Source organism: Hoplias malabaricus, chromosome 7 (genome assembly GCF_029633855.1).
Source record: "Hoplias malabaricus isolate fHopMal1 chromosome 7, fHopMal1.hap1, whole genome shotgun sequence".
Taxonomy (NCBI): Eukaryota; Metazoa; Chordata; class Actinopteri; order Characiformes; family Erythrinidae; genus Hoplias; species Hoplias malabaricus.
Genome location: NC_089806.1, coordinates 7,899,806 through 7,921,974, shown reverse-complemented (window position 1 = coordinate 7,921,974; position 22,169 = coordinate 7,899,806). Strand labels below are relative to the sequence as shown.

The window sequence follows — 22,169 nt, the reverse complement described above, 5'->3', positions numbered from 1 at the left end:
GCTCTGGACCCACCGCGACCCTGAACTGGATAAGGGTTACAGATAATGAATGAATGAATGATGAATTTAATCCGGTTTTACGTTTTTAAATCAGTTTTTCTTATGTTCTTTTGCCTTTTTAGCTCCAAATTAAAGCGGAGTATCTTAGAGCTAATATCCTCAAATGTGTAGTGGTTGTTTCTAATCTGGCGTGGACACAAAATAATACGTTGAAGCCACAAAATAATACATTTGAGGCCATAAAATACTAATATGGAGGCCACAAAATAAATAATCAATGCCCAAAAAAGAAAAACAAACCATCATTCGAACACAGCAGCTCTTCTTCACACTGTGTGAACATCGCCTGGTGAATGGACCAATAGAAATGCTCCAAAACTAATTGGAATAAAATGTTTACATTGTCTTCCACTGGTGTTTTCCCTGTGTCTGCGTGGGTTTCCTCCGGGTGCTCCGGTTTCCTCCCACAGTCCAAAAACACACGTTTGTAGGTGGATTGGCGACTCAAAAGTGTCCGTAGGTGTGTGTGTGTCTGTGTTGCCCTGTGAAGGACTGGCGCCCCCTCCAGGATGTGTTCCCACCTTGCACCCAATGATTCCAGGTAGGCTCTGGACCCACCGCGACCCTGAACTGGATAAGGGTTACAGATAATGAATGAATGAATGTCTTCCACTGTCCTTTGGACAGCCACTATATTGAGGCCACGAGATGTTCTGTTATTTCATGGCATTAAAATGTTGTCTTGTAGGTTTCACTGAAAAATCCAAAGAAGTGAAACATTCAGGATCGTAGCCTTTTAAGAAAGAAGATTTGTTCTGACAGTTGATACATTGCTGTGGCAGGGAGGGGTGTACTGGACGGGGAGAGCTGACCCTTGGCTTGTCCGGCAGCTCCTCTAAAAGGCCATTCAAGATGCCGCTGTGTTGGCAGTAGCTGCCATCGCCTCTCAATTTGTGACCTACTAACAGCTGCAGCCTGGGTCCGCGCAGGTTATTTGGAGACTCGCTTTAATTTACCCCTGGCAGCCGTGTGCTCTTGGAAACGGTCAGAATACCCGTGGGGTAGAGACCTTGGAACGAGGCCGACGTAAGCCGGATCTAGACTGGCACGGGCTCTGATTGAGGCGGCACTTCAGAGGCGAGAACGTGGCGTTCCTGGCAGTGTTTCTCTCCAGTGCCTTGGGTGGGTTTTAGTCTATTTTAAATCTCTACAGGTAAACCGCTCCGCGATTGCCGTCCCGCTGTTCAGGCGCCGCCGACTGCTCCAGGTCTGCCCGAGTGCCAGCTGAAATGACTGTTCACTTGACCAGTGGGCTTTGCCGTGGTCTAATTGAGACATACCCCTTTTCATCTCTCGAGATACAGTAGTGAAGGTCTGACTCTTTGTGAGTGGCTGAAGTGTGCTGCTAATGTATTGAGTAATGTGCCATTGGCTGTTGTGTCTATTATTTAAAATGTATTCATTTATTTTGTATTCTGTGAATATCCTACATTAAGAAACATGGCTCCTTTCCTAACATTCCTCTGTGTACCCCCCCCCCCCCCCCCCCCCACACACACACACACACAGCAGGTGTGATGTGGTGGTGGATCACTCTCAGCGCTGCAGTGACACTGACGTGGTGGTGGTGTGTTAGTGTGTGTTGTGCTGGTGTAGAGTGGATCAGACACAGCAGTGCTGCTGGAGTTTTTAAACCCTGTGTCCACTCTCTGTCCACTCTGTGAGACACTCCTCCCTCGTTGGTCCACCTTGTAGATGTAGAGTCAGAGACAGTAGCTCATCTGTCGCTGCACAGTGTGTGTCGCTCGTCCTCTAGTCCTTCATCAGTGACACAGGACGCTGTCGGCTGGATGTTTTTGGTCGGTGGACTGTTCTTACTTTCAGCACGCTTTAGAAAATCATGATTTGTGCCATCTCTGAATGTACTTTACATCCAAAACTGAACCAGTGTATCTCTGATGTCCCGTCAATTTTCCTATTCCTATAAAATACACGTATGACCCTGCATCCAGACGAAGTATAAAAACAAGCGATGTGTTTGTGTGTTTGTTAGGACCTGTCTGGCTCCATAGATGACCTCCCCACGGGGACGGAGGCAGCCATCAGCTCAGCAGTCAGTGCCTCAGGCTCCACCAGCAGCCAGGGGGATCAGAGCAACCCGGCCCAGTCTCCCTTCTCCCCGCATGCCTCGCCACGCCTCTCCAGCCTCCGCGGTGGACCCTCACCCTCGCCCGTGGGATCCCCTGTCGGCTCCAGCCAGTCACGCTCCGGACCCATCTCGCCTGCCAGTGTACCGAGTAAGAAAATCAATCCCATATTTATCCATCTACGGCCATGGCACTTTAAAACTTCTGCGTTTTTAATAAACATATCATCACTGAGCCCCTTCCTGGGTGGATTCCTGCCTTGCGCCCCGTGATTCCGGGTAGGCACCGGACCCTCCGCGACCCTGAACTGCATGAGGGTTACAGACACAGAATTAACGCATATCATCGCTGTCCGATTAAAAACACGTATCTCCAAAAATCGACCATTTCAGGAGCAGGAAAAGACTATTTCTCTGAGGCTAACAGTAAAATAAACCACAGATAACACGATTTATACCCATTACAGCTCAGAAATGTAAAAATAAATGTAAAATGGACGTGTAAACACTGACAAACGCAGATTTCTTTTAGTGGATTCCAACTAGCCACGTCCGCCTCCGTGTGACCACAGGCTGCAGCTTATGAATCCACTATCATTACTATTTTATATAAATTTACTATCATTACTATTAAAATCAACGTATGTAATCCTCATTGTGATTAATCATAGCCGTGCTAATATTTCAAATTAAATAAACGTAAAGAGTCGTTAACGTTAGCGTGGACACTCAGACGGTACTGGGAGGCGGGGGAGGGGGAGACACGTGGTTTTGACGGACAGGTCTATCAGCCAATGGGGATACTGGTTAAAGAAACTGTGATTTTTCAGCTTTTCATTGGTCATTTTGATATTCGCTGCTGTGAACGTGCCCACATTTAAAATGTTTTTAAAAAAGTGAAAACCGTTAAAAATGGAGATACATGTTTTTAATCGAACAGCGATGATTTACAGTAGAATCCAAATATTATACGTTGATCAGACACTAAAAATCACAATGCCAGCTTAAACATAGAGGAGCTAGGTTACTAAATCAGAGGTGCTCCAAGAGCCCCAGGTTTTAAGGAGTCCTAAGTACAGAGTTTGTGGTGAACTGACAGGGAAGCATTATCACGAGAGGGAGGTCTGTGTGGTGAATATCAACACAACTGTGATTCGGCTTTAGACACGAGTCCGCAGGCTGAGTACTGAAGATTATCACAGCCTTTCTGATGTTCAGAGTGTGGTATTGATTTTATTCACCAGGCCCACACTCTCCATTTGCTAACAGTAATATTCAAAGGTTTATTTTATAAATGATTCCAGCCACACAAAGTGCTTTCTTAAGTGTATCCTGGACACTAGCTCGCTGGTCTGTGTAGGTCTATGTTAGTGCAGGCCACCTACATTTAATCTGTATAAGGATTTTAATGCTCTAAAGCCCAAAGCACACGCAGACACAGAGAGAACACACCACACTCCTCACAGACAGTCACCCGGAGGAAACCCACACAGACACAGAGAGAACACACCACACTCCTCACAGACAGTCACCCGGAGGAAACCCACGCAGACACAGAGAGAACACACCACACTCTTCACAGACAGTCACCCGTAGGAAACCCACGCAGACACAGAGAGAACACACCACACTCCTCACAGACAGTCACCCGGAGGAAACCCACGCAGACACAGAGAGAACACACCACACTCCTCACAGACAGTCACCCGGAGGAAACCCACACAGACACAGGGAGAACACACCACTCTCCTCACAGACAGTCACCCGGAGGAAACCCACACAGACACAGGGAGAACATACCACTCTCCTCACAGACAGTCACCCAGAGGAAACCCACACAGACACAGGGAGAACACACCACACTCCTCACAGACAGTCACCCGGAGGAAACCCACACAGACACAGGGAGAACACACCACACTCCTCACAGACAGTCACCCAGAGGAAACCCACGCAGACACAGGGAGAACACACCACACTCCTCACAAACAGTCACCCGGAGGAAACCCACGCAGACACAGGGAGAACACACCACACTCCTCACAGACAGTCACCCGGAGGAAACCCACGCAGACACAGAGAGAACACACCACACTCCTCACAGACAGTCACCCGGAGGATACCCACACAGACACAGGGAGAACACACCACACTCCTCACAGACAGTCACCCAGAGGAAACCCACACAGACACAGGGAGAACACACCACACTCCTCACAGACAGTCACCTGGAGGAAACCCACACAGACACAGGGAGAACACACCACACTCCTCACAAACAGTCACCCGGAGGAAACCCACACAGACACAGGGAGAACACACCACGCTCCTCACAGACAGTCACCCGGAGGAAACCCACACAGACACAGAGAGAACACACCACGCTCCTCACAGACAGTCACCCGGAGCAGGACTCAAACCCACAACCTCCAGGTCCCTGGAGCTGTGACAGAGACACTACCTGCTGCACCACTGTCTTCAAATATAACTTCATCAAGCTCCTCTAGTTACTTCTGATTTGACAAAATCCACAGCTCTCTCTTTCCATCCTCCCACTGACAGCAGGCGCCCCTGTGGTCCCTGTGGGTGTCTGTACAAAACATAAAACGGTTGGCGTGCTCTGAACAGTGGACTGACCACCCCAGAGCCCTGACCCTCAATTTGAGAGGGATTTAAGACGTAGTTAAACCTCCTCATGAGCTTCATCTCATTACATCTCATTCTCATTTACTTCTTAATGGTCTCAGATGCTGCCTACTTCGTGAAAATGTCTGTTCTAGAGACAGCGGCGTAAGCAGCAGCCCTCGCCTCACTCTTTTATTTTTTTTTCCACCGCTGCTAAAGGCAGAAAAAAAAAGGAATAAACCTTTTTTGTCATCTGTGCTTTCCAAGAGACCTGGGTCAGAGGAAGGACTCCCAGCTAACTCCCAAGCAAGCCACCCAGTCATTAAAATAGTTTGGAAACTCTGTTAGCCGTTTGGAGTCACTTTAACACAATTACTCTCCCACAGTGTGGGGCATAGTTATCCGCAGTCGTTTGATAGGAGGACAGCGGAGGCTTTGAGCCGCTGAAGCTGCAGAATCCCGTCCGTTGCTCGCGCGGATCTCGCTGCTCTAGATGTCACTAACGAGGTCCGCAGGAGACCATTTACTCTCCCGCACACACTGATACGTCACCCCTGCTGAGAGAGACCTCCACCATTAGCCTCACACACACACACACACACACACACACACACACACTTCCGAGGCTGGGTTGGGCAGAATGTTTTTGAGTTTTGGGCTAACATTCAACAATAACTTCTTGTATTTCTTGGATTTTTTGGAGTTTTTTGCTATGATTACTTCATGTATTTTTTTCTTAACTGTCCTTTTTGCTTCCAGAGATGAAGCTTAGGTTTGAGTCTATGGTTAAAGCAACACTAGGTAGTATTTGTACCTTAAAATTACAGCTTCACAATCATTGTCATGTATTCGAGAGACCTGTAATAAGGAGAATAGAGCCTCTGTTGTTGCTAATCCAGGCTAAGCACTGCAGAAACCGCACTATGTAACTTTTAGGGGAGGGTAGTTTTGCTTAGTGTTTTGTCTACATATAGCTGCATTTCCTCTTATGAGGACTTTTAAGATTTAAAAACTGGAAAATGGAACAGACAAATACCGCTCTCTGGTTTTTGTACGGTGCCGTATAGGGCTTATAATTATAACATATAGCTACTTTAATAAATATACTTATATCACTTGTGTGGCTGCTGTTTAGGTACACAGATGGCTCCACAGACCCCCGGGAACGTTTCAGATGTGGGCTCCCATTCCACCCTCAGTCAGTCACCCATGTCTCAGGAGAGGGGTAAGTCTAACACACACACACACACACTCTATTATCCTGCTCTAAAAGGCCTCGTAATGGTCAGTTGTGTGTATTTCTCATCTGTCCTGCTATGTGTCTAATATACCTCTGCTCCGCTGCTCAATCTCTCCCCGGCATTTTCCACAGGCTCTTCAGATAAATGAACTCATTTGTGTGACATATTAGCACCTGTTATAGCTTCGTTCTGCTGCAATACGCTGCTGTAACTGCAGGCTGCAGTGGCTCTGACAGACTGTCTGGGAGCGTGGCTTTTCCACTGCCTCCGCTCCTCACACCAACATTTTTTCCACCTTTTCCTGTTGCCACTGCTCTTGTGCTGTGGAAATTTTCAGTATATAGTCCCTGAGCTCAAACACACACACACACACACACACGGATCCTAGTTTGTTTTTCTGACTAAGAGATTTACTGGTGTGTAAGTGTTGTTAGTTTGTGTGAAACAGTTGCACTGCCATTAGGACTGTCGTGATTAATTAGGTAAATTCAGTTATAAATAATTAGTCTTTCTGTTCTCTCACTGGGTTCGGGGCTTATGTGGGAGAGATGGTAGTTTACCTTCATTTATATTATACATTATTTATATTATGGTTTAACTTCATTATAAACACATAAATTCAACAATGCATGCTTTAATATATAAATAAATCAATTAATAAATATATTTTTTACACTAAAGGACGTCGATAATAACTTGACTCTAATTTTAAATTTATGTTTGTGTTTCCACATTTCAACATTTATTTGTTTGTTTTTACATTTCTACGTTTTTCAAATTGGCAGGTCAAAGCCAAATTGTCAGTATGTTAATTAAGTGGGCGGTCCTAACCTCACTCTAACACAGGGTTGGTCAGCTCGGCAGAGCAGCAAACGGCTTAGTGGTTTTCACAAAATGGACTTAATTTGCTTATTTATTCATGTGGGGTCCTTCATATGTCTTAGTTCTGTTATTTTTTTTAATACACTTTTCTTTTGAGTCACCAATCCACCTACCAACGTGTGTTTTTGGACTGTGGACGGAAACCGGAGCACCCTGAGGAAACCCACACATACACAGAGAGAACACACCACACTCCTCACAGACAGTCACCTGGAGGAAACCCACACAGACACAGAGAGAACACACCACACTCCTCACAGACAGTCACCCGGAGGAAACCTACGCGAACACAGAGAGAACACAACACACTCCTCACAGACAGTCACCCGGAGGAAACCCATGCAGACACAGAGAGAACACACCACACTCCTCACAGACAGTCACCCGGAGGAAACCTACGCGAACACAGAGAGAACACAACACACTCCTCACAGACAGTCACCCGGAGGAAACCCATGCAGACACAGAGAGAACACACCACACTCCTCACAGACAGTCACCCAGAGGAAACCTACGCGAACACAGAGAGAACACAACACACTCCTCACAGACAGTCACTCGGAGGAAACCCACGCAGACACAGAGAGAACACACCACACTCCTCACAGACAGTCACTCGGAGGAAACCCACACAGACACAGGGAGAACACACCACACTCCTCACAGACAGTCACCCGGAGGAAACCCACGCAGACACAGAGAGAACACACCACACTCCTCACAGGCAGTCACCCGGAGGAAACCCACGCAGACACAGAGAGTCTCACTCTAACGCAGGATTGGTCAGCTCAGCAGAGCAGCAAACGTGGTTTTCACAAAACGGACTTAATTTGCTTATATATTTATGTGGATTCTTTCATATGTTTTAGTTCTGTTATTTTGTTTATACACTTTACTTGCTACCATTACATTGTGATAATTTGATTATGAAAAGATAAACGTTGATATAACTGTGTATTCTAAAAAACAAACAGTCATAACCTCTTATGCTTTAAACCAACTCATCACTCCTCCTTTCTTTTTTGTTTCGTTGTTTTGTTTAGGCTTTGCCTCTAACCTGCAGCGTGGTGGCACTGGTCCACAGTTTGGCCCCCAGCAGCCTGGACCCCCTATGTCCCCCCACCCCTCTCCTGGGGGCTCGCTCCACCACAGTGTCGGCTCCTTCCAGCAAGGCAGCGCCACCTACGGGCCACAGGGCGGACAGTACGGACCCTCAGGTAAATTCGCTGTGTTACCTCTGTCGGGACACGCTGTGCTAAACCTTTTTACTCCAGTGTCAGCTACGAGGAGGACACATTCTTTCAACAGGTTTTGTATGAAAGCCAGCTGCTACAGCACCTGAACATGACATCACACAAATCCACCAAGGCTGAGCAGGTTTGGGCCATGACAGTACTGGACTGTAAGACCGTGAATACCTCTGGTGTAGATTGGCTGCCGTCGTATTGACCAAGTGGGGACCGCACGTTGGTGGTGGTAGAGGCGACTCCTTTGTGTCTTGTTGGGAGACTTCCTTTAACAACGGGAGCCACAGGCCATGAACATGTGCTGTAACGTTTTGTAATGGTACAGCACTCTCTGCTCATATATTTTTGGGTTTGTTAGGGTGACCTTTAAAAAGGAGTCCATGGACACGAGCGTAGCGTACAGACTCATTTGTTTTAATTTCCACTGTTGTTTCAGCTGACTGAGTGTGCGTGGATGTGTGTAGAGGAGCTGCCTGTGCATGGGACCGGGCAGTAATCTATCAGGACTGTTATGGCACAGCCGGTGTGATAAATAAACGGCCGTCATGCATTGCCTTCATAATGTCACCAGGCCCTGCCTCCTCCTCCTCTCTGATTGATAGTCCCTGTTGTCCCGTAGCTCCGCTTGTACGACCGGCAGCCGGCTCCAGACGACAGAGCCGCGACGGTTGTGCACCTGACACTGACAGATTTGCGGAGCTAGTTTCGAGAGGGGAAGCCGACAGGGGATGATTGGGTGTTTACTTGTCTGTGAAAAGAATGAAAATGACCTCTTTCTCTTCTCCACGCTACCTTAGGAGAACGTGCATTTTTAACATGCGCAGAGTTTCCCTTTTTGGGTCAAAAGCGTGCGCCGCGGAGGTGCGGCCTGTGGAGGAGCAGACTGCCGGGTTTATTGTGTTTGGCTTTGGGGCTTGCTTTTGTTTAGCCCTAGCTACAGCTTGAGAAATGGTTCAGATATCGTAGAGACACAGCAGACTGCACATCTGTAAATTGCCTGCTGCTCAGCTCCGAGTTAGAGTTTTGATGAAGGACATACATCGCACTCACTGTGATGTTTTGGTATAAGTGACACCAATGTACCACCAACAGAATATTGAGGTGAAAGTCATATATTGCAACAGACTGCAGAGTAGTCAAAGGAAAAGTACACAGGTATTCAGAGGAACAGGCTTCGCCGCAGTTGATACTTACTGCGGTTATCAGCCTGGTGGTTATCACGTTAGCCTCTCAGTGCTAGGCTCTTGTGTTGAAGTCCCACCCGGCTGGATGTTTCCATGTTCTCCCTGTGTCTGCATGGGTTTCCTCCCCCAGTCCAAAAACATGGAGGTTAGGTGAATTAGTTGCTCTTTAAAAATGAGTGTAGATGTAAGGCGCTATATAAGTCTTAATATAAATAAATAAGATCGTATTGTTGTTTTTTTCAATTATATTTTGATGCTTATGATTATATTGATAATGTGATGTATATAACTTGCTAGTATAAGAATTCCAGTCACGCTTATTGTGATAGTATTGATATTAATTGGAATCATATTGATGTTTATTGTAATTTTATTGATGGTTAATATGATTGTATTGATGTTAATACATATTGTGATTATATCTAGGATTTTTGTGATGATATTGATGCATTTTGAGGTTGTATTTAGAGACGGATGAACACCGATACTGGTGTTGGGTATTTGTCTGATACCGTGTTCATTTACTCGTACTCGTAATCCCAAACGAGACTCCGATACCAACGTCCAATACCTTGTGCCTAGTGCTTGTTGCTGCGCTAATGAACAGACAACTCAAAATGGCGGCGATGTGGAATTATTTCACAATCGTGATGGCAACCCAAGCAAAGCTCTCTATAAAAATATCAAGATGATATTTTCCTACAAAACAAGTAACTTGATAAAACCCAAAACTCAGCATGAGGAGCTCACTGCTAACAGCACACGCCATCAACCAACACTGCAGCAAACGCTAGCTAGACATAAAATGTCTGCACACAACCCTAGGTCTGTGAAAATAACAGAAACTCTTACTAGTGCTGGGCGATAAAACTATCTTGATTTGTTTTGTGATTAACTTTTGCTCGATAACGATGATAAGCTTTGGGTAATAGAGCTCAGTTTTCCCAGTTAACACAGCCAGCTAGCTGCACGCTATCGGGCGCACATACTCATGCTATTACAGGAAATGAACATAGGAGACTGTGTGGATGTGAGAACGGAAATGTGTGTGGTGGATTTAACAGATTCATGTAAATCAAGGAGAATCTGAACAAAGAATGGTTCTTCAAACTCACTCTCACCTGTTTTATATTATTATTATTATTTTTATTTACTGTTATAATATATAACGTATGTACCCCAAGTTCCGGCCACTTGTAAATACAATATTGGAAATCTTAGCTAACTGTAAATAAATAGAAGTACATTACTCACTCAAATCAGCATTTTTCAAGAGCCAAATGTGTGTAGATTAATGTCCAAGACTTGCTTGACTTTGAAAGAAAATATGTTTTTAGATAAAAACGCTTTTGTTTAAGTAGGTGCCAATAATGCTAAGATTACTTGCGCCCCGCTAACTTCGGCCACCTCCCCTGCTTGTGACAGTCAAACGAGACAGTTGCTACCACATTCAGTGGTTTTGAGAGGTTCACGATGAGATTACGTTTGTCCTGTGTTGGTATCCGTACTCTACATGTGAGGATTAAAATGGCGGTAGATTTTTCTCCTCAGAGAAAAGGAAGCTAACCGCTAAGCTAACTTTTACACTGACGGAAATATGCAGTTTTGCACACAAAGAATTACAACACTGTTAGAGATACTTAAATGTTGTTTAGATGTGTGATTTATCGCAAGACTGATGTTTAAATGCCCTACTAAGGCTTGAACTTACGTTTTATCGTTTTACCCAATGCGATTGTCGAAGAGAGTGAGCAGAACTGCACCATATACGGCATTGGCCGGAAATAGGGGGACTGCCGGAGTTAGGGGAAAGACTGATAACTTTATACAAGCACCGCGCTCACTGAGAAGGCTTTAGTTTAAATATATATCATTATCTTAGGTGTCTAAGACTTCTGCACAGTGCTGTACTGAGTAATGTGTTTGTGAAGACCATCAATTCTTCAAACACCTGAGATTTGGTCGGCACCGAATAGAAATACACTTCTTCAACAGTGATAACACAAAGAGTATCTGACCATTAAATAATGTTCATATTGCGGAAAGTAAAGCGTATGTTGTAAATGGACCGCCGTTTAGAAAAAAGGTGGCTGAATTTTTATCATTTGAGTCACATATATATATATAATATGTTGTGGATCCCTTGTGCAGAACCAGAGGTTATCTCTCAGTGGCTCTGGGAATTGAAGACGAGACAGCTGTCCTGTCTCTCTCAGATCAATGGCACCGTGCCCTCTTGTGCCCCCTGGGAATTCTAGGATTACGGGGACTCAGAGTGGCAGAGCAGGGCGGCTGACAGTGCCAGAGCTTTTCCATGTAATTGGCAGCGCTCCAGGGCCCTACCTCGCTCTGGAAGGGTAAAACGCCAGCTTGTTAGGGGTTAGCGCTCAGAATAAGCGCGGAACTGTGGAAAAAATAGCAAAATAGCAGCTTTCCCCAACCTTCCCCTCGACCCGCTTCATATATTTTTGGAACTCATGTATGACATCAAAAATTAGTTTTTTTTTTTTTTTCCTTCCTGTCGGGGGGGAAAAGGAATAGATGCCAAAGCCTGTGATTTCCTGTGAGACCTGTGAGAAAACCCCAGGCAGCTCGGCGAGGTGGAGATTTCTGGCTGCGTGTTGACAGCTGCAGTTTGAGTGGAAATCCCTGTTCTAATTGTGCCTGAAATGCTGCTTGGCAAACTCTCGTGCATTATAATAATATGCATACGGTTTCAACACAAATACAACCTTCAGTACACTTAAGGCGCTCAGCGCAGTCTTGCAGATTGGAGTCATGTCTCCTGCCGTAGCTCTTGGGGAACAGACACACACCTCATTAAGAACCTGGCTCTGTGCTGATCCGCCGGAGCTTCAGCGCCGCTCTCATCATGTGGAATATCCAGTCAGCTCAGAGGAAACCTGCTGACAAAGTGCCTGTCTCTGCTCTCCCGCCCAGCTCGGCTAATCTAGATGTCTGCTCCGGAGCGGGAGACAGAACAGTGAAGTTACGAAGGGCTCAAACTGTCCCAAACACCTTGTGGCTGATCACTGGAACTGTTTTAAAGTACGGAGAATATTGAGGTAGAAGTCAAATTAAAACAGACTGTAGAGTAATCAAAGGAAAAGCCCACAGAACTTAAGATGAACCGATGATGCAAAATAGGGCTGGACGATATGGCTAGAAATGGTCATGATATATTGTTATTGAGCGACATAAAAACCACAGAAAAAAACTACCAAAACCACACAAGAAACATGACATCATCATCAAACACAAAAAAGGAAACCCACGCGGACACACAGAGAACACACCACACTCCTCACAGACAGTCACCCGGAGGAAACCCACGCAGATACAGGGAGAACACACCACACTCCTCACAGACAGTCACCCGGAGGAAACCCACGCAGACACAGAGAGAACACATCACACTCCTCACAGACAGTCACCCGGAGGAAACCCACGCAGACACAGGGAGAACACACCACAATCCTCACAGACAGTCACCCGGAGGAAACCCATGCAGACACAGGGAGAACACACCACACTCCTCAGAGACAGTCACCCGGAGGAAACCCACGCGGACACAGGGAGAACACACCTCACTCCTCACAGACAGTCACCCGGAGGAAACCCACGCAGACACAGAGAGAACACACCACACTCCTCACAGACAGTCACCCGGAGGAAACCCACGCAGACACAGGGAGAACACACCACACTCCTCACAGACAGTCACCCGGAGGAAACCCACGCGAACACAGGGAGAACACACCACACTCCTCACAGACAGTCACCCGGAGGAAACCCACGCGAACACAGGGAGAACACACCACACTCCTCACAGACAGTCACCCGGAGCGGGTGTGGGTGCAGCGGGTGTGTGACTGCAACACTACCTGCTGCGCCACCATGCCTCCACAACTGATGTCCAGCACAGCATTTTTAAAATCTCTGTAATACTGAAATAATTAATACGGTTCATTTGCATTTATATTGCTGTGTATTGTTATTATATTGCTATATATTTGGATTACGTTGATACATATTGGGATTATATTGTTCCTTATATTTCTTTTTTTTATTTTGCTGTATATTTTGATTCTATTGAAACATATAATGATTATGTATATTGATAAATATTGGGCTTGTTGTGGAGTTTTTTGGCTAAACACTAGAACGGTTTTAAAGAAACACTAGGTAGTATTTTTACCTTAAAGTTACAGCCTCAAAATCATTGCGATGCTCCACTGAGCTGGAATATGGAGAACAGAGCCTCTGTCATTGCTACTCCAGGCTCAGCACTGCAGAAACTGCACTATGTAGCTTTTTGAGGAGGGTAGGTAGCCTCCCCCTCTCCCTCATTCAAGACAGTACTATAAGTGAGTTACACTTTGCAATTATAGGAAGCAAAAAATACCTAGTGTTCCTTTAAGGAATGCAAATTTACACAATGTCCCTTCCAACCTCTAACATCATTAGGGCTTGAATATGTTTTTAAATGCACCTTTAAACCTAGATAAATTGTGTTTATGCGAATAGTTTTGTTGTTGTTTATTTTTAGGTAACTACCCCCGTCCATCCAACTACGGTGGAGCTCCTGGCCCCAGCTACAGTGGCCCAAGCCCAGGCATGAGTCTGGGGCTGAACGCGAGCAGTCCAATGCATGGACAGGGCCCCGGACAACCGTGTGGCTCCATGCCTGCCGGGAGAGGCCCGGGGCAGCCAGCGAGCGGCCGTCCTTACCCAGCGGGCACCAGCAGCGTGGCCCCCACCTCCCCAAACATGCCCCAGTCTGCAGGGCCAGGCATGGGTCCCCCTCCACCCTCCGTCAGCCGTAAACCCCAAGAGAGCAGCCCGGCACCCACTCCACAAAACCCCCTTACATCCGGACAGGCCAGGTGAGCACTGTTTACATGAGCACCATCCTCAGGACCTCAGCTCGGTCCCAGGCAGGACTGGGTGCGTCCATGTCAGTACTGTTTCAGTCAAAATCAATGGGAAGTTGACCGGTGTGGCTGATGTCCCCTTGCCCTCTGCTGTAGGCTTCCGTATGCCAGGTCCCCTGTTTACCCAGGGCTTCATGGGCCGGGGGGACGGCCGGCACCCTACACGTCCTCACACTTTCCTCACCCTCATCATGTCCCGTACAGCAGTGGCCTGGGTCAGCCTCAGTCAGAGCAGTTTGGGTAGGTGCTGCTGGCAGTGTGGCCTTCGCCCCGTCACACTGCCTGAACTCCTCAGCTGATCTGCTACTGCTCAAAGCCCTTAAACCTGCTGCTGCTGCCTCTAGCACTAACCTGACACACCACACACACTCGTACATGGTCTTAGGAATTACCACACGTTACCCCCTCACTGTTAAAGGCCTGGCCTGGTGAGGTAGGGGGTTTGTAAAGGTCTGAACCAACTGGGATTATTCACCGCATCAAGAAATCCAAAATTATCCTGAATATTTGTGCTGCCAAAGTTCACACAGTTATAAACAACATGGCAACATGTTTTTAAACACATTTCCCTTTAAATTAACTGTATTAGCGCCGGCTGATGCCCAGCTGCTCATCTGCTGCTTGTGGCTGTGTTCAAATTGATGATTGTAACGCTCTAATTCAAATATAGTTTTGAAAATCATTTTTTAAAAATACATCGAGGAACTTCAACATACTACACTGGATTGTGCTTGCAGATGAAATATAAGATCATATGTGATGAAGTAAGAAAAGGCTTCATTGATTTTAGAGGGAAATTGCAGACCCCGAGAGGAAATAGCAGATAAATCAATAAGCAGTAAACTAACAAAAGCAGGCAAAAATGAGAAAACTCCACTCCAACAAACATCAAACAACAGATTTAGGAACTGAACTGAAGTCAGCTAGAATAACAGAAGAGTTGAAATATCCACTGTCTATGTGTTTTACACTCATTGACTTCATGCTCAATTCATTAATTATTAATTATTTGACACTAACGAAGCAGTGCTTTATGGATATGTGTGGTTCTTCTGTGCTGTGTGAAGGAGCATTAGCACCAACCACTTCCAGCTGTTTCATAAACAGTCAATGGCTGTCTTTGAGCTGGAATTAAGGCAATCGCAAGCTCCTTCCCTGAAATCAAACTCAATACCTAAAAATTGAATAAGTCTTGACCTCTGGGGGGGTCAGGGTCGAAATGTTTAGTTTCCTGGAGCTTAAACCTCATTACCCTCTGCCCTCTTCAGACAGAAATGAAGATGAGGGAGGTTTTATGGAGCACTGCTTCAAAATGTTTAACTCCAAACCTCTTGCTTGAGTCTGTGATAATTAACCAGCTCCCGATTTAATGAAACGTTTACTGAGATCAGTTTAGTTGAGAAAGGAAGGGCATGTGAAAGCTAGTATGTATAATAATAAGAACGGTAGCTTGAATCTACTGGTCCAATCAAATGCATTCAGACAGAGAACGTGTTATTATTATTTATTTCTAACACTGTTTCCAGCGCTTATGACATCTTTGAAATATGTATAACATATTAATGTATGGCAACGTTGGGTCTGGGCGATGCTTTTCTGGTTTACAGAGGTTTTTTCCTGCTTCTGCTTCTGTGGTAATACACTCACTATATACCATTCATAGTTGTGTGTTACTGGTTTAGTTGGCGTCAGGACAAAATAAGGAAGTCTGGGTCTCTGAGTCATTCTTATGATTCTTCATGTATTGTGCAATTGGCTTGTTTCCCCGACAGAACTTCTACAGAATTTTGACTCATTTACAACTTCATTTTTCAGAGGATCTGGTGATTCATGGTAAATATGACAATAAATATCTTTTTTTATGAAGTGATAAGAGCAAAAGCACCATTCAGATCTCCTTTACAGACAACCCACTTTGATTCGGAGTTCCTTATTTGGACGTGACACTAACTACAGAGCAGTGACAAGAATGCAGGGGTGTGTTTTTATAGCCACTTTCACACATAAAATCCAGAGAAACTCCATGGGATTTTCTGTGTCAGAAGGTTCTCATATGGGGAAATGTTCTGTGTGCTTTAGGGATACTCCGGGATATTATCGGCTCTGTTCACACTTTCGTTAACTCAGATTCACCCTGAGATTTTACTAGGTGGGATAAAGTGGCTTATGTTGTGGCTGTTTGCGTTCACACATACAACTCCTCTGGGTTTTCTGGGTTACCTTACAAGTGTGAAAAGGGCTTATGGCTACTGCCTAGATATTGCACTTGAACCTAAGAGCCAAACTCTGCTTATCTCTGGGCAAACTAAAAGCTAATGGCTGCTAATGGCTAACTTTGTGAACAGAATGTAATTGTAATTAGTGATATATTTCCTGTGTAATCAGCTTTCTTGTTTTTATGCTGGGGTTTACAGGTCAGGTGGGTACCCAGGTGGGCCCCCTATGGGTGGAATGGGCCCCGGCGGCCCCTACAACCAGCCGCCAGGCAGCAACTCCAACAGGATGAACCTGCAGGGTCCTGCGTACAATACCATGGGCCCTGGTAAGAGCTTAGATTGACCCTGCCGTTACATTACCCTGCCATCTACAATCACGCAGCTGAATCGACTAGTTTCAGATTTCATTATAAAATGGCAGTTCCAAACCTTTTTCAAATAAGTGAAGTGATGTTTTGTTTGTGACGTGATGTGTGTTACTCCTGTCTTCTTCAGGGCTCATGGCAATGGGGGCGGGAGACGTCATGCCCCACACTGACCCCAAACACCGAACAGAGCACAAAGAGGAAGGCAGCATGGCAGCCACAGAACAACCTAAATCTAAGGTACGATCACATCTCTCTCTCTGTGTGTGTGTCACAGTCACACTCTCACTTTTCCTCTTTCACTTCCTTGCACTCTTCAGGCATGTGATCACAACGGATGCCCTTCATGCACTTGCCTGACCGTCCCTTCCTGCCTGTGGCACAGCTTTGCTTTGCTTAGCTCTGCCAATAGTCGCTGTTCCCTGCTATACTCGGAAGACAGAACACAGAACCGCAGAACCGCACGCTCCTCAGAGAAGGATTTACGCCAGATGCTTACAGGATTTTAATGGCGTTCAGCCACATAACCTTAAGTGAGGTTAGGTCCAGATGTTGCATGGTTAGTTCTGGATCACAAACACCACTCAAGTGGAGCTCCATCACTCCAGAGACACACAGATCCACTGCTTCACAGCCCATCGCTGGGGTTATACCCTTCTAGCTCCAGCTTTAAGCATCATGCCGTTTATTCGGAGCGTTTGTGCACAATGGCAAGGCGATGAGTGCATCTTAAACGAGTGACCAGTAATTGTTAGATGTCTACAAACTGGTCTTGGTGAGATGTAATGCTTTAAATTAGCAAGGCGTATGAGCTTCGTGTGTTTGCATTTCCTCTTTCACACTCTGTTTTCCTGTCGTGATCGTAACTGACCCATAACCAGAACCCACTTTTACCGAGCTCCTGGTGTTTACATCAGGACCGGCTGTGACTCACATTCAGTGTTACCTCACCCTTCTCCTTCATTTCCCTGAAAACGGCTTGGGCTTTATTTGCATGAGGCCAGAAACTTCACAGAAGTAAAAGCTGGACCTGTGCAACGTGTGTGTGTGTGTGTGTGTGTGTGTGTGTGTTGGGGGCAGGGAGGGGAAGTAAGTGGTTACTGTGGCATTGTCATTTCACATTTGGAATCTAAAAACACAAAGGCTTGGATTTTTTTATATTTTTAAATTGTATTTATTTATTTATTGTTATTTATAACCAGAGATGGTTCATTTCCATACATTCACAGACATACACACACCATTAATAATGAAAGAAGTGCTCAGATTAACCTTAACACTTTGTAGTTCCTCTGCATACTTTGCCCAAATTTACCCAGTGCTTCAATGTGTAGGACCCCCACAGGACCCTCAGAAAGCAGAGACACAGACAGTTCGCAGTCCTTTGCAGTGACTTTGAAGAGTTTTAAACTCCAGCATCACTGCTGTTTCTGATCCGCTTGTGCCAGAACGTGAAAAACAGCATATAAGGACTCACTGGTATGATGGTGGGGCTGCACGGTGGCGCAGCAGGTAGTGTTGCAGTCACACAGCTCCAGGGACCTGGAGGTTGTGGGTTCGATTCCCGCTCCGGGTGACTGTCTGTGAGGAGTGTGGTGTGTTCTTTCTGTGTCTGCGTGGGTTTCCTTCGGGTGACTGTCTGTGAGGAGTGTGGTGTGTTCTCTCTGTGTCTGCGTGGGTTTCCACTGGATGACTGTCTGTGAGGAGTGTGGTGTGTTCTCTCTGTGTCTGCGTGGGTTTCCTCCGGGTGACTGTGAGGAGTGTGGTGTGTTCTCTCTGTGTCTGCGTGGGTTTCCTTCGGGTGACTGTCTGTGAGGAGTGTGGTGTGTTCTCTCTGTGTCTGCGTGGGTTTCCACTGGGTGACTGTCTGTGAGGAGTGTGGTGTGTTCTCTCTGTGTCTGCGTGGGTTTCCTCCGGGTGACTGTGAGGAGTGTGGTGTGTTCTCTCTGTGTCTGCGTGGGTTTCCTTCGGGTGACTGTCTGTGAGGAGTGTGGTGTGTTCTCTCTGTGTCTGTGTGGGTTTCCTCCGGGTGACTGTCTGTGAGGAGTGTGGTGTGTTCTCTCTGTGTCTGTGTGGGTTTCCTCCGGGTGACTGTCTGTGAGGAGCGTGGTGTGTTCTCCCTGTGTCTGCGTGGGTTTCCTTCGGGTGACTGTCTGTGAGGAGTGTGGTGTATTCTCTCTGTGTCTGTGTGGGTTTCCTCCGGGTGACTGTCTGTGAGGAGTGTGGTGTGTTCTCTCTTTGTCTGCGTGGGTTTCCTCCGGGTGACTGTCTGTGAGGAGTGTGGTGTGTTCTCCCTGTGTCTGTGTGGGTTTTCTCCGGGTGACTGTCTGTGAGGAGTGTGCTGTGTTCTCCCTGTGTCTGCGTGGGTTTCCTCCGGGTGACTGTCTGTGAGGAGTGTGGTGTGTTCTCCCTGTGTCTGCGTGGGTTTCCTCCGGGTGCTCCGGTTTCCTCCCACAGTCCAAAAACACACGTTGGTAGGTGGATTGGCGACTCAAAATTGTCTGTAGGTGTGTGTGAGTGTGTGTGTGTTGCCCTGTGAAGGACTGGCGCCCCCTCCAGGGTGTATTCCCGCCTTGCGCCCAATGATTCCAGGTAGGCTCTGGACCTACCGTAAGCAGTTACAGATAATGAATGAATGAATGAATGAATGTAAGTCATAGACATAGTTAAGGTTCCTGCCTAGAACTAGCGTTTTAAATGGTATTTATATAATGTTGTATTGGGTTGCAGCAAACAACTGATTTATATATTGCAGTTATGAGGGATATTACTATTAAAAGACCATTCTAGAATGTTTTGCACAGCCCTAAATGGAAAATTCAGCTTTGTGTCTATGGAAGACGTGCAGGGCCACTATCTTAACGGACAATTAGGACATTATGTTCGTCCCAGTAATTAGGACAGCAGCTTCTATAACACTGCAGTTGATGGAAACACTCATTAGGTGCCTGCGTTTGTCACTGCAGTGTTTTCTTTGTTTTGACTGATTTGGTGAGCATCCACATGCCAAAATAACCTCACTCTTCTTAGAGCTTGGTTTACCATTCAAACCGCTTTGACACATGTTCCTGTTTGCTTTTTTCTGTTCTTTGTTTTTTAGTACTTGTTGTGAGAGTTGTTGCTTGTTTCTTCACCGTTCTTTACTTTGGTACCAAACTGCGAGGAGGGGGGAGTTGCTATGATCAGAGGAGGCAGGGGAAAAAAACGTTGCTTCAAATTGTTTTAAAGACATTCCTCTCTTGTCTCTCTCTCTCTTTTGGCTTATTTAATGAGCATCCCTCTCTCTACCTTGGTATTGTGCAGGCTGTTGTCATGGTGACAGCTCGCTCAGTGGCACGGCTTTGTTTCTTCTTCTTTTTTTTTTCTCCCTGCCTCACGCTCAGCGGAAAGTGGAAGCTCTTCCGTGCAGAACCTCTGGTCCTGTGTAGCTAAACTGCTGCTCAAACCGCATGCTGTTTGAATCGCTGTTAAATCCTTCTCCTCTGTCTCCTGCTCTTGTGTTCAGTCGTGTCGTTTCGGAGCACGGTGGAGCAGGGTAGCGTTTCAATAGCTCGCAGTGGGAGCTGTTTGGAAGCTTCACAACTGTCCTGTAGTCGTAGCAGTAGCAGTGGAGGACAAGTGACAGAGGGAAAGGAAAAAAGTTTAGTGCTCACCTTTGCTCTTTCTTTCAAAGCTGCCAGCTGGGGCTCTGTGTGCTCCACGCAGGCGGAACCAGCAGGCGGCTTGGCTTTGTCAAACTCGAGCTGACTGATAACTACGATAACAGCAGGTCCCTGGTGGATTTCATTATGGAAAACATTATTCGACACTCTGTACGTTTTACCGTAAACCACAGGTTGGGGTTGTGTTATGTTGTAGTTGGTAATGAGCCCAAGCCGTTGAACCGTTTTCGAGACTGAGATTAGGTCTAGTCCTTGACTAGAACACTGAATTGTGGTTTTTGATTGAAAGGAGGATATAATCCAGGAGTCGGCTTAATCCATGTCTGGGAAACCACCTCTTTGTGCCTCTGGGGAAAACGAAGGCCATTTCTTAATCCTGGACAATAATTTATTAAAGGCTAAGCACCACTTAATGGACCTCCATGAATATTCCACATTATTGTAGTTACTGACAGATATAAGTATGAATTAAAATTAAAATAGCAGCTTAATTTGCTTTAAAACTGACAATTTTATTAAATTGACGGAAAAACCCGAGCTCGCTACGGAAATTCTTGAACGCGACCGTGACGTCACTGGTGGACAACAGCTGAACAACGCCGCGGTAAAACAACGTTATGACTGACTGTTATGACAGTATCTAGCTAAATAACCAACATTATTCATGACAATAGCCTAGTTAGCCTAGACTATTAGACGTATTTTGGACGTCCATTGACGTTATTAATTGGTCCCGAAATAAATTACTTGTATAAAACGCGTTTTGGACTTCCACTGACGTTATCGATTGGTCACCACTTAACTAACTTATTACGATGGATTTTGGACGTCCATTGACGTTTAAAATATGTCCTTGACGGACAGACTACTTTTAGACCTATTTTGAACGTCCAGGGACGTTCCTTGTTTACTGGGGAGCCACCGAGTTTAGCGAGTCAAGCTAACGTTAACTAACACCAACTAAAACAGGCGAAGTAAGTGTCCTTACCCTGTTTACCTCCATGTTACAGAGGCTCTATACAGATATAGCTGGTGCTTAGCCTTTAAGAAAATGAAATGTTACAATGATGATATGATTTTTAAACACATTTTCTATATTTTAGTCTACATTAGTTACATCATCCGTCACTGACTGGGGTTCATTACAGGGCGCTGCCGTCAGTTTTGTATTTTTTAAACAAACTTAAATATTAATGTTGACCATTGTGATGTCATGTATATTGGTTTTTCTTGACAGTTTTTTTCGGTGGCTTTTATACTGTTCAAATCAACATCGGAATTATATCGTATCAACTGAAATTAAGAAACGTATCATGATATAGGTATTGACCATATCGTCCAACCCTATCATTTCCTAACAAGAATAACTTGAGAAAGCCATAAGGCAAAATGTGGGTTCAAAGTAGGGGGCGATAGTGAGCTCCTCTAGTCAACAGTTAGCATAAATTAGCAGGCTGGCAAGTCATTTGCTGTTCATATTTCCAATAGAGAAAAGTGCCTTTGATCAGGACTGAAAACTAGACTGAAACAGATGAGGGCTGTGTTACGTTGGCGTATATATGTCACATACGTCGTGACGTCATGTTTTCCTTTGGTTCATATTTTTCACGTGATTAGTGTCTTAAAGGTAAACAAAATAAACCTACACACATTTATACAAAGACATT

The 22,169-nt window shown here is 45.6% G+C and overlaps 1 protein-coding gene across 6 annotated transcripts in view; it reads left to right on the top strand.

The window, feature by feature from the left end:
- The window catches only part of arid1b (AT-rich interactive domain 1B), a 95,927-nt gene that overhangs the window by 57,737 nt on the left and 16,021 nt on the right, over window positions 1-22,169 (top strand). For 4 of the 6 annotated variants that reach the window (XM_066677063.1, XM_066677065.1, XM_066677064.1 and 1 more), the window contains exons 5-11: window positions 2,054-2,297; window positions 5,907-5,996; window positions 7,938-8,111; window positions 13,875-14,211; window positions 14,356-14,499; window positions 16,674-16,801; window positions 16,971-17,080. In XM_066677063.1, the coding sequence (XP_066533160.1) occupies window positions 2,054-2,297; window positions 5,907-5,996; window positions 7,938-8,111; window positions 13,875-14,211; window positions 14,356-14,499; window positions 16,674-16,801; window positions 16,971-17,080 (1,227 nt within the window). The remainder of the gene's footprint in view (window positions 1-2,053; window positions 2,298-5,906; window positions 5,997-7,937; window positions 8,112-13,874; window positions 14,212-14,355; window positions 14,500-16,673; window positions 16,802-16,970; window positions 17,081-22,169) is intronic. The other 2 variants (XM_066677068.1, XM_066677066.1) reach the window with 1 other exon arrangement.